Source organism: Kogia breviceps, chromosome 7 (genome assembly GCF_026419965.1).
Source record: "Kogia breviceps isolate mKogBre1 chromosome 7, mKogBre1 haplotype 1, whole genome shotgun sequence".
Classification (NCBI taxonomy): Eukaryota; Metazoa; Chordata; class Mammalia; order Artiodactyla; family Physeteridae; genus Kogia; species Kogia breviceps.
The window spans coordinates 76,105,001-76,118,894 of record NC_081316.1 but is presented as its reverse complement, the minus strand read 5'-3'; the positions used below and the strand labels follow the sequence as shown (position 1 = coordinate 76,118,894).

The 13,894-nt window shown below is 35.2% G+C and overlaps 1 protein-coding gene across 5 annotated transcripts in view; it reads right to left on the bottom strand.

Moving 5' to 3' along the window:
• The window catches only part of SBF2 (SET binding factor 2), a 502,981-nt gene that overhangs the window by 266,767 nt on the left and 222,320 nt on the right, over positions 1-13,894 (bottom strand). For all 5 annotated transcript variants that reach the window (XM_067038634.1, XM_059069141.2, XM_067038638.1 and 2 more), the window contains exon 3: positions 4,958-5,095. In XM_067038634.1, coding sequence (XP_066894735.1) covers positions 4,958-5,095 — 138 coding nt within the window. The remainder of the gene's footprint in view (positions 1-4,957; positions 5,096-13,894) is intronic.

The window sequence follows — 13,894 nt, the reverse complement described above, 5'->3', positions numbered from 1 at the left end:
CTATACTTTTGTGGCTGGAAAAGAAGCTTGATATGATTTCAATCTTCTTAAATTTATTGACTTGTTTTGTGGCCTAACACATTACCTATCCTGGAGAATGTCCCACATGTGCTTGAGAAGTAGGTTTATTCAGCTGCTGCTGCATGGAAGATTCTATATACGTCTGTTAGGTCCATCTGGTCTAACATACTGTTTAAATCCAGTTTTCTGTATTGATTTTCTGTCCGGATGATCCATCCATTGTTAAATGTGGGGTACTTAACTCTTCTACTATTATTGTATTGCTATCAATTTTTACCTTCAGATTTGCTTTATACATTTAGGTGCTCTGATAATAGATGCATAAATATTTACAAGTGTTATACTCTCTTGACGAGTTGACTACTTTATCATTATACAATGACTTTCCTTGTCCCTTATTAGTTTTTAGTTTAAAGTCATTTTGTCTTATATTAAGTATAGCTACCCTAGCTTTCTTTTGATTTCCATTTGCATGAAGTTATCTTTTTCTACCCTTCATTTTCAGTCAATGTGTGTCCTTAAAGCTGAAGTGAGTTTTGTTCTAGGTCTTTTTGGTTTTTTTTAATCTATTCAGCCACTCTACATCTTTGGATTGGAAAATTTAGTCATTTTACATTTAAATTAATTATTGATCAGTATGTATTTACTACTGTCAATTTGTTGTTTCCTCGCTGTTTCAAAATTCTTTATTTATCTTTATTTTAGTATATATTTACCATTACAAGTGAGATTTATACTTTCATGTGTTTTCCTGTTACTAATTAGCACCTTTTCATTTCAGCTTCTTTTTTATTTGAGGTACGCGGGCCTTTCACTATCGTGGCAGGCTCCGGATGCGCAGGCTCAGCGGCCATGGCTCACGGGCCAAGCTGCTCCGCGGCATGTGGGATCTTCCCATACCGGGGCACAAACCTATGTCCCCTGCATCAGCAGGTGGACTCTCAACCACTGTGCCACCAGGGAAGCCCTAGATGGAATATTCTTGATGGACAGTTTTTTTTTTTTTCTCTCAGCACTTTGAATAAATCTTGCCACTCTTCTCTGGCCTGCAAAACTTCTGCTGAAAAATCTGATCATTGTCTTATCAGGGTTCCCTTTTATGAACAAGTTGTTTTTCTCTTGCTGTTTTAAGATTCTCTCTTTGTCTTTAACTTTTGACACTTTAATTATAATGTGTCTTGGTGTTGGTCTCTTTGGGATCATCTTATTTGGAACTCTCTGGGCTTCCTGGATCTGAATATCTGTTTCTTTCCCCAGGTTAGGAAGGTTTTCAGCCATTATTTCATCTTGTAAGTTTTCTGCCCCTTTCTCTTTCTCTTCTCCTCCTGGGACCCCTATCATGCGAATGTTGGTTTGCTTGATGTTATCTCATAAGTCCCTTAAGCTATCTTTATTCTTTTTCATTTTTCTGTTTTAATTAGATGATTTCCACTGTCCTGTCCTCATGTAAACTGATCCTCTCTCCTGTGTCATGCAGTGCGCTGTTGAACCCCTCCATGGTATTTTTCAGTTCACTTATTACACTCTTCAGCTCTGTGACTTCTATTTGGTACTTTCTTACACTTTCTATTTTTTTGTTGAAATTCTTACTTTGTTCATTCATTCTTCCCCTGAACTCAATGAGCATCTTTATGACCATTATTTTAAACTCTTTATCAGGTAAATCACTTATCTCCACTTCATTAAGGTCTTTCTCTGAGGTTTTACCTTGTTCTTTCATTTAGAACATATTCCTATTTCTTCATTTTCCTTGACTCTCTGTGTTGGTTTCTATGCATTATTTAAAACATCTACCTCTCCTAGTTCTGAAGGAGTGGCCTTTTGTAGGAGATGAAACTTATTATTCAAACCTGCCCTAGCTCTTGGTTGTCTCTCAAATCTTTATGATGGTCCAAGCAGCCTACTTTATTCTTAGTGCTCACCGTAGTTGAGGGTATACCAATACCTGATAGTGTTCCAAAGGAGAGGATCATAGTCAGCACCTAGATTCAGGTGGATTGGAAGCCAGACCTTTAGGTAGCAGCTTTTAATGTATGCAAATATGTATCTTTCAGTGGAGACTGGGAGATGGGTGTTTCTGTCTGCTCCCTCTGCGCTGAGCCTTGGGGGATAGCCAGTTAAGAACTTCGTTTGCTACAATCCTGTGGGACCTGGAGCTCAATGTTGGCCACAGAGTCAAAGGTTTAAAAGGGTGTGTCCCTTGGGCAGCCGCTGCAAAATCTGGGGCGCCAGAATGTGCACAAGCTCTTTCCAAGAAGAAACCAGTGAACTGAAGCAGGCTAGAGAGAGAACAGAGATGGCACCTGCCAGATCTCTGGTCTCCAAAGAGAATCAAAATTAGCTCCTAGATATGTGCTAAGTTAGGACCCTCAGGCAGTAGCTTTTAAAGTATGCTAACAGGATTCTTTCAGGCAAAGACTGAGAGATGGGTGTTTCTCTCTGCTTCTTCAGTGCTGAGCCACAGCAAATCCTTGAAAACCCATTAAGAACTCTTTGCTTGTTATAGTCTGGTGGGTCTTATGAATTAAAGCCCCATTGTTTTTCAGAGCTAGGTTGTTTTTGGGTCCTTACCTCAAGTGGAAGTTTAAAAAGATGGGGGCTAGAAGTTAGGTCCAAACCCTTCGCACCTCAAGGGAGGAGCTGGAAGTTGTAAGTTGCTTTGCAATTGCATGTCTCTCTGCCAGGGGACATTTATGGTGAGACTGCATCTCAGCCTTTTCTACTCACTTCAGTGTGGGTATATTCTCGTTTGCCTGCTATATAGGAATTGCTCAGCTAGTTTCTGGATTTCTTTCAGCAGAAATTGCTCCGTGTATAGCTGTGGATTCAGTGTGTCCATAAGAATGAGTTCAGAAGCTTCCTATGTCACCATCTTGGACTGGAACCCCCTACATTGTCTTAATGTATTACTTTTCTGTGAGTTTATTTGGGGGGTAAGGGGTTGGTAATGATGGAGAGAAGAAGAAGAACCCAAATAATCAGTTAGTTTCATTGGATAATTCTAGGGAGTTGTAAAGAGGTACCCTCAAGAATATGGAAATAAAAGAAAATACTGCATTCTCAGCACTGACTTATGTTCAAAAGATCAACAGAGAAATGAAAGGTCACCTGAAAAAGATAGCAAGGCTCTCAACAAGAGAACATTCTTTCTTATTTAGACTGAATTGACCAAGATGGGAATTGGATTGGCTATTTGTTGGCAACATCCACCTGAACACTAATCAGGACAGAAATGACTAAAATCATAGACATCTAAGTTTTCTGTCTGAATTGACAACATAATCCCTAATTTCAAAAACATTTGGCCCCGAACAATGCAGGATTTAGGGGCGCCAACCCCTCTGTGCAGTCGAAAATCCATATAGTAACTTTACGGTTGGCCCACTGCATCCACATATTCAACCAACTATGGATCACGCAGTACTGTAGTATATAGTTAGTGAAAAAAATCTGTGTATAAGTGGACTCATGCAGTTCAAGCCCATGTTGTTCAAGGGTCAACTGTATAAACAATGGGCTGTGTTAATCTGGCAGGTGTTAAATATTTGACATCAAATATACCTTAGTTTGATTCCACAATCAAAATGCTTCTGATTTTGATATGGCTTCCCACAAAGATCTGACAACAAGGAGAAAATGTGCTGATAATATAGATAATATATATTTTGTTCTACATAACCTTTTAACTTATCACTGTAAATTAAAAAGCTAGCATGCTGGTTTTAATACATCAGTCTAATGAACTTGGATAATGTGAGTCTGTACCATGAAAGGTGGTTTGTCTCCTCTTGTACTGAAAAATTAAATTTCTGCATCCAGAAAATTCAGATCTTGGCATTTAATTAAAATAACAAAAATAACAAATGCTCCTTTGTGAGGTCATTTCAGAAAGCAAGCCAATCCTTTTCCCTGGAGGTGATACTCATTCATCTGTATGTAGCAGAAAGCACAGCAGATAATGCAATTGGCTCACTCAACATCCTGCAAACTGTTTTATAGTTTCCTTCTCATACTATAAGGCCTTGAAAGTAAAACAAACAAACAAATAACAACAACAACAAAGTTTTTCTGATTCCTTTGGTGGGGGAGATCTGCATGCAATCTGACTGACGCAAGGAAACAACCCATATGACACTTAAAGCAGAAGTCACCAATGTGTGACAGTGGCTACACATGGGAGAATGGATTTTTTTAGTGTGATTATTGTGAAGGTTGTATTGTCTGGTACCCAACATCATAAGTGTCAAATGATAAAAGGTTGAAAAAGTATGAATAGCCCCAAGCTAGGCAGTTCTTAGTACACAGAACTGGTTCCCTACTCACCCCTTACCCATGAAATTACATAAACTACCCAATACTTTCTCATAAATCCTTTTCTGAATAAATTAGAGACAGTAGATCCAGTTGTCTGAAACTGAGAGAACCCCAGCTAATTCTCGGAAAGACCCAGTATTTTTTATTTCTACAGTTCTAGCCTATTAATGTCAGTCCCATCATTTTGATACTACCACCACTAATAATAATGAGTTAACAGTTACTTCAGCACTTAAAAAATAATATCAAGCATTGTGATAAGTGATTTATAAACATTCTGATTAAATGCTCTATATTCTGTGAAAGACACCTCAGGAGAAAGACTGAAAGGGAATAACCACAGGTTCATCATGAGAGGATACAAATCTTCTTAATAAACCAATTTGCAGAGATGCTATTCTTAGAAGTATGCAGATTATGAACAATATTTTAAAGAAGAACAATTAGACTTGGAAAATAACTTTACCTTCTTGCTTTCTTCTTTAACAATATAGTACCTCAGTCATTTTAAAGTAGCTCATAGAACTCAAAATTGCTATTCTAACAAAAACAAATATGGCATAATAAAAAATTCCTAAATGGTGTCTCTTTGGCTGTAATTTGGCTAGAAAAGTTGCTGTACCTGAAGATTGATCTCTGCCTCATAAAAGGTTAGGCATGAGCAGTAATGTCGATCTGAGTCAATATCTGTCAGGACCACCACAAAAAACGTTGGCTGCTTCCTCTCTCTGGACAGCTGCCACCCTCCAGGCTGACAAAACTAAATGAGATAGAAAAAAAAAAATTGTCACATCTTAAAAGTATAAGGTAAATTTATTAGTTATAAATCCCTGAGAAATGTCTCCCCATTTAAAAAAATTTCCAGATGTGATATGTTACTTCAGCCAATATTTTTTTAAAATAACTTACAGATTCATGATGTAGAATACTTTCACTAATGTGCATATGCATTTTATGAAGACAGCCTAGATTTTCCACAGATGCCACTCATTCTGAGAGCGGGGTTGGCATATGTAGGAACAGAGCACTAAGATGAAAACTTTGCACCATTAGAACAAATCATGAAATAAGTTGAAGATAAAGTGCTCAGTATCTACCATGGACAGGAAAAAGAATTAATTTAAAATATCGTCATTAATCTAAGATTCTTCAATTCAGTACAATGAAAAAGATATCTTGTTCATCAAGACAGACCACATTCTGGGCTATAAAATACACTTTAATGTATTTAAAAGAATAGAAATCATATAATGCATGTCCCAGACCACAATAAAATTAAACTAAAAATCAATTACATAAAGATAGCTGAAAAATCCCCAAATACTCAGAGATTAAACAACACACTTCCAAGTAATACATGGATCAAAGACAAAAATCTCAAAAGAAATTTTCAAATATATATATATATATATATATATATATATATATTTTTTTTTTTTTTTTTTTTTTTTTTTTTTTTTTTTTTTTGCGGTACGCGGGCCTCTCACTGTTGTGGCCTCTCCCATTGCAGAGCACAGGCTCCGGATGCGCAGGCTCAGCGGCCATGGCTCACGGGCCCAGCCGCTCCGTGGCATGTAGGATCCTCCCAGACCGGGACACGAACCCATGTCCCCTGCATCGGCAGGTGGACTCTCAACCACTGCGCCACCAGGGAAGCCCTTCAAATATTTTGAACTAAATGAAAATGAAAATACAGCTTAACATTTGTGGGATTCAGCAAAAGCAGTGCTTAGAGGGAATTTTATAGCACTGAATTCATAGAGCAGAAGAAAAATCTAAAATCAGTCATCTAAGCTGTATCTTAGGAAACTAGGAAAAGAAGAGCAAATTAAATCCAAAGTAAGTAGAAGAAAAGAAATAATAAAATTAGAGCAGAAATCAGTGAAATCTATTATAGGAAATCAATAGAGAAAAGCAACAAAACCTAAAGCTAGTTCTTTGAAAAAAACATTAAAATCATAAGTCTCTAGCCAAACAAACTAAAAATAAAAAAGAAGATATACATTACTAATATCAGAAATGAAAGAAGAGACATCACTATAGATCCTGTGGACATTAAAAAGATAATAAAGGAATACTATGCATAACTCTGTGCCCACAAATTTGATTATCTAGATAAAATGAACCAATTTCTTGAAAGACATAATCTGATAAGACTCACACAAGAAGTGGACAATCTGAATAGGCTCTTATCTATTAAAGAAAATGAATCAATAATTAATAATCTTCCAAAATAGAAAGAAAGTATCATGCCACAATGGGTTCATGGTGAATTCTACCAAACACTGAAGGATGAAACTAAAATATTCTCTACAATCTCTTCCAGAAGACTGAAGCCAAGGAAATACTTTCTGACTCATCCCATAAAGGCAGCATTACCCTAATGCCAAACCCAGAAAAAGAAATTACAATAAAACTATACATCAATATCTCTCATGAATACAGATGCAAAAATCCTCAACAAAATATTTGCAAATTGAATGTAGCGATGTATGAAAAGAATTACAAACCATGACCAAATAAGATTCATTTTGGGTATGCAGGGCTGGTTCAACATTGAAAGTCAATTAATCACATCAAGAAGCTAAACAAGAAAAAGTACATGATCATATCAATAGATACAGAAAAAGCATTTGAGAAAATCTAACACCCATTCATGATAAAAACTCTCAGCAAACTAAGCATAGAGGGGAAGTTCCTTGACATGACAGAGAACATTCACCAAAAACCTACAGATAACATCATACTTAATCATAAGAAACTAGAAGCTTTCTAGCTAAGATTAGGAACAAGGCAAGGATGTCACCTCTTATCACACCTTTTCTATATTGTACTGAAAGTCCTAGTTAATTCAATTAGCCAAAACAAGGAAATAAAAGGTTTACAGATTAGGAAGGAAGACATGTAACTGTCTTTGTTCCCAAATGACATGATTCTCTATGTAGAAAACCTGAAAGTAATAAGCAATTCCAGCAAGTTTCCAGGATACAAGGTTAATATACAAAAGCCAACTGCTTTCCTATATACACCAACAATGAACTGTTACTTGAAATTAAAAACACAATACCATCTTCATACATTAGCACCCCCAAAAATGAAATACTTAGGTATAAACCTAATAAATTATGTACAAGATCTATATAAGAAAAATTACAAAACTCTGATGAGAAATCAAAGAACTAAGTAGAGAGAAAGAGGGAGCAATTCCAATGTTCATCAATAGGAAGACTCAATATTGTCAAGTTTCAATTCTTCCAGTGTGATCTACAGATTCAATGCAATTCCAAACAAAATTCCAGCAAGTTATTTTATGGATGTTGATAAACTAATGTTAAAGTTTATATGGAGAGGCAAAAGACCCAGAATAGCCAACTCAATATTGAAGGAGAACAAAGTTGGAAGAGTGACACTATCTGACTTCAAGACTTATTATAAAGCTACAGTAATCAAGACAGTGTGGTACCAGTCAACGAAAAGACAAATAGATCAATTAAGCAGAATGGTAAGCCCAGAAACAGACCACACAAATATAATCAACTGAACTTTGACAACAGAGCAAAAGCAATACAATGGAGAAAAAATAGTCTTTTCAACAAATGGTGCTGGACCAACTAGATATTCATATACAAGAATATGAATCTAGACACAGACCTTACACCCTTCACAAACATCAACTCAAAGTGGACCATACACCTAAATATAAAACACAAAACTATAAAACTCCTAGAAGATGACAAAGGAGAAAACCTAGGTGATCTTTGTTTTGGCAATGACTTTTTAGATACAACACCAAAATCATGAACCAGGAAAGGAATAACTGATAAGCTAGACTTCATTAAAATTTAAAACTTCTGCTCTGTGAAAGACACTGTCAAGAAAATGAGAAGACAAGCTAAGGACTGGGAGAAAATATTTGCAAAACACATATCTGATAATGTACTGTCATCTAAAACATACAAAGAGTTTTTAAAACTCAACAATAAGAAAGTGAGCAACCCAATTAAAAAGGGGGCAAAAGATCTGAATAGATACCTCTCCAAAAAAGATATAAAGGTGGCAAATAAGCAAATGAAAAGATGTTCAATATCATATTTCATAAAGGAAGCAAATTAAAACAACAAGATACCATTACATACCTCTTAGAATGGCCAAAATACAAAACAATGACAATGCCAAATGCTGACAAGAACATAGAGCAACAGGAATCCTTATTTATCGCTGGTAGGAATGCAAAATGGTACAGCCACTTTGGAACACAGTGCGCCAGTTTCTTACAAAAGTAAACATACTCTTACCATACAATTCAGCTATTTACCCGAAGGAGTTGAAAATATATGTTTACACAAAAACCTGCACATGGCTGTTTATAGCAGCTTTATTCATAATTGCCAAAACTTGGAAGTAACCAAGATGTCCTTCAGTAGGTGAAGGCACATCCAGGTGACAGAATACTTTATTGTGCTAAAAAGAAATCAGCTATCAAGCCATGAAAGAACATGGAGGAAACATAAATGCACATTACTAAGTGAAAGACGCCGGTCTGAAATGGCTACACGTGGTAAAAGTCCAACTACTTAACATTCTGGAAAATGCACAGCTATGGAGAGCAAAAAGATTAGTAGTTGCCTAGGGTTGGGGAGACATAAATAGGCAGAATTTAAAGGCTTTTTAGAGCTGTGAAACTATTCTGTATAATACTGTAACTGTGGATACATTTTCTTATGCATTTGTCAAAACCTTTAGAATGTACACTAAGAGTGAAACCTAAGGTGAATTACAGACTTTGGTTGATAATGATGTGACCAATGTAAGTTCATTCATTGACTGTAACAAATGTACCACTGTGGTGGGGGATACTGATATTGTGGAAAGTTGTGTGTTTGGGGAACAGAGAATATATATGAATTCTTCGTACTTCCTGCTCAATTTTGCTGTGACTCTAAAAGTACTCTAAAAAGTAAAGTCTATCTCTAAAAACATGAAGAAAAAAATATCTGGATAACAATACTGTTGAAGAGATGGAATAGAAATAGAAAGGAGCTCACCACTACAGCAGCTCTCTGTGCCAGATTACCTTCTGTTACCCTGCTTAATAACTGTGTAATTTGGAGCACTTTATTTAACCTCTCACTGCCTTAGTTTCCTCATTTGTAAAAGGCAGAATATTAGTACCTATCTACTAGTACTCTTGGGAAGCTCACACAAGGTAACACATGAAAAGTACTCAGAATAGCCTTTGCCATATAATTCCGTGGTAAGTGTTAGTTATTATGATTATTACCTCCTTTGACCTAACCTTAGTTTCTATCATCACAGCTATAACACTTTCTTTCCCCTTCTTTACTAGTTTTTTCCTGCCTCTCCTTTCATTGCCTCATTGACTCCTTGACTCAGTCTAAAGAGACATCGAAAAAGTAATATTTGGATGACTTCCTACATTTAGAGAGACACATTAATCACTTTCATAGCTTCTCTACCAAATGAAAAATTCTACCAGACTCATTTCCTTGAGCAGACATCATAAGGAATACATAAAAAAAGAGCATGAAAACCTTAAGGACACATTAATTAGTTAAGTGAAAATATTTTTCTCTACTACATTTGTGTTTTGAAATAGTAATTCATTGAACAAATATTTATTGAGCACTTCAGTATCACTTATTCTGTGAAGTCTTCTCTGAAGCTCCCCAGTTTCCCTAGCCCCCTCCAAACCAAAGAATCAAGCAGTTCCACTCATGTGTTCCAAACTGTTTTATACATTCTTACTATAATAAGTAATTATAATAACCTTTTCTTCCTATATAATAGCACTAGAACTTATATATTTTACTAATCTGGTACAGAAAAGTTGACTTGTCAATTTGTTTACATGTATATTTCTCCCTCAACAATTCATTTATCTAAGTTCTATAACTTTACATCTTTGGCTTTCCTGTGGCCACCATAGGCCTTTTTCATTCTAGAAAGGTAGCCCTCAAAGTGTGGTACACAGAATCACAGGAGTCCCGGTGGTCAAAACTATTATCATATTAATACTAAGAACTGGTTGTTTTTTTCACTTTGTTGACATTTACATTAATGGTGGAAAAGTAATGGTGGGTAAAGTTGCTGGTAACTTAACAGTAATCAACGAGGCAGCACCAAACTATACTTGTAGTCACTGTATTCTTCAAAGCTACACATTTGCAGTTAAAAAAAAAAAGTTTCCGTTAATAATTTCCTTGATGAAGCAATAAACATTTTAATTTCATTGTAACTTGACCCTTGAGTATACAGCTTTTAAAATATTCTGTTTCAAAGAGTAAATACACATAAAGCACTTTTGCTGCATATAGAAGTATGACAGTTGTTTAGAGAAAAACTACTTGTGTAGATGTTTAAGTTGTGAGCTGAACTGTTCTCTTTTTTCCCCCCAAGAACACCATTTTTTACTTGAAAGAATAACTGACAAACATGCTTATACAGTCTTATGTATTTGGTAGACATTGTCTCAAATGAATGAAATGTGCCTGTCACTTCAAGATAGAGATCTGAGACTGTTTGTTACCAATGATAAAATGAACTTTCAAGCACCATCATGAGCCTGACAGCTTTGCATTCCTGATTAATATGACAGTATTATTAACTAATGTAATATTTTAAATACTATATGTGTCAACATTTGGAAGATCTGCATAACTCATTGATCCCTATTTGCCAAATGACTAATGCATGATGTTATAAAATCATGCATGGATGAAAGATCTTTCAAAGTGCAAAGCCAATCAATAGATTTTGTTGTAGCAGAGTAAAAAAAAGTTCATTGATGCATTTATATATCTCACATTGCAACTAGCCTTTAAGATATTATTATTATTTGTTGAGTGTTGGTGTAGTATTCAAACAAGCGTTTCCATAAGTATCTGAAAAGGCTATAAAAATACTCTTTCCAACTACATATTCGTGAGACCTGATTTTCTTCATATACTTCAACCAAAACAACGTAATGTAAAAGCATGAATGTAGAAGCAGGTATGAGAATCCAGCTGTCTTTTATTAAGCCAATATCAATGATATTTACAAAAATAGAAAACAAAACCATTCTTTTCCCTATCTTTTTTGTTATGGAAAATAGTTATTTTTTCAAAAAATATGCTATTTAATATGCAATGGTTTACTGTCCTTTTTAAAATAAATAAATAGCATAAATTTTTCTAGTTGTCAGTTCTAACATAAAAATTAATAGATAAAACTACATAAACAAAACTCTTTGCAGATTCTCAGTCATCTGTGAGAGTATAAAGTGTGAGACCCCAAAGTATGAGACTTGCTATTCTAGTAAGAATGCATGTTAATGTGTAACTAGCCTTGGCTTAAGCTACTTAGGTAGCAGAAAGGTATAATCTTTGGCGGAACCTGGGAGCTTTAACAGGTTAAACTTCCGGGTTTAACAAAACCCAGAACCGTCTTTCAAAATACCATGTCTGAGCTTGGGTATGAAATAATATAATGATACAGAGCCTGTGTCATCAGGTCTACTCATTCGACAAACAAATCTTCTGATATAAGGTGAATCAGTTCTGTGAATTAATAGCAAATAATCGCATTCTCTTAGAGGTCTGCCATTCATTATCACAGTTGCTCATTAGGCTTGGCAAACGGTACTAAAAGCTATACACCATAGAATAACAACTATATATTTTCACATAATTTAAATGAAACTATAGGTTTTCAGTAAGGATTAAACTAAATCTCTTTATGTTAGTTCCAACTCAACCAACTTTACTGATTTCTCAAATCAAAGGTACCCATCACAGAAAAGTGTTCACAAATAACATATTAACTTTTGTAAGCGAATATATTACTTTAATAAGCAATCAGATATTTTGCTGCTAAAACTAGAAAAATCAACTCATGCTTACTTTTCTCAAATGCTTTACACATACAGTGAATATAATAAAAATATTACAGAATAATAAAAGTTGTCAATAGCATTACTGTGACTAATTTTAATGATCTCTCAAAGGTGAAATGTTGTAGAAGGTTCTTGGGATAACAGTCACTCAATATTTTCCAAGACCTTCATACACATCTATAAATTTACAGCTCACTAAACTACATTTTACTGTTCAACCTCTACTTAAAAAAATTAAAGGTGTCCCTTTAACAAAAAGAAGGCTGTAAAAAAATTCCTTCTCATAGAAAAAAATAAACACATAACATCCAGAAGGAGAATATGAGAGTTTAGGTAGGAAGACCTCCTTAGTTATTTAAATGGCCTCATTTCCCCAAGTTTACATTATAACAGGAATTCTGATTTTAAAAGTATTAACAGTAAAACTTCTGGGAAATTCCAAGGATCCTCTTTTTGGATTCAATAAGTACTTCTTCAAAACTAAGCTTAATGTGACCACAACTAAGATAGTAATGGTAATTCATGCTAGGCCTGGTCAGATATTTTTTACTAAATTTTTCACAAAGAAGCTGCCAAGATAGTTGGTTACACTGGTTACACGAGACCCTTTATTTCATACATAAAAATACAGCTACGTAAAGGAATTATCTTATACTATGCAGTAATATTATTAGAATCATACTTCATAAGAAATTTTGATGTTGCATTCTCAAATGAAATATATTAATACACACTTAATAAATAAACAATAGCTCACATAACTGAGTTTACGGAAATGTTTTTTCAATGGATGAAAAGAAACGGCCTTAACCTCTAGTTAAATGTCTACTTTTCAAATTCACTGTATCATAAGATTAAGTAATAATCGAATTTGGTGTATCAGGAGATGATCCCACTATTAATGAGAAGTACTCCTCATAGGATTTGGATTTGAAATATAATAATGCTAGCTGGTTTAATCATTCCAAATCTTAACTAAAAGCGTGCTGAGAAAGTAATAAACAATGAGAGGGGAATTCCATGTTGGTCCAGTGGTTAGGACTCCGTGCTCTCACTGCTGAGGGCCTGGGTTAGATCCCTGGTCGGGGAACTAAGATTCCCCTCACAGTGTGGCCAGAAAAAAAAAAAAAAAAAAACAATGAGGGAGTGGACACTGCATTTCTTGAACCTGAGCTCGAGTCACATTTCTGACAGGAATGTGAGAGAATGTTTAGACAGCTGGAAACAGAGTAGTCACTAAAAGATAGTAAGCAGAATGATAAGCATTAAACAAACAGGATAAAAATCAGGATTTTGCTCTCCCCAGTGTCTTTACTGGCAAACGGGAAAAAAATGCTATCACAGGTGCAAAACCTAAACTGTTTAGAATTGACTGTCATAACTGACTGGCCTACATTTTGCCCTCCTTTTCCAAGTCACTGAGGAAACACATCTATTTGGAGTGATACTATCAATGGATATACCATATATATGTCTGTTTCATAAATATATGAGTGTATATGCAACAATGTATGTTTTTTGACTATTCCCTTCCACCTGACTCTCATCATTTCCCACAGATCATGCTCATAAAAATTTTACAACATATCTGGGAACAGCCAATATGGGGATTCCTTTTCAGGATGTTATCTGTCTTCATTCAGTTCCAGTTTTCTTCAAGACCTT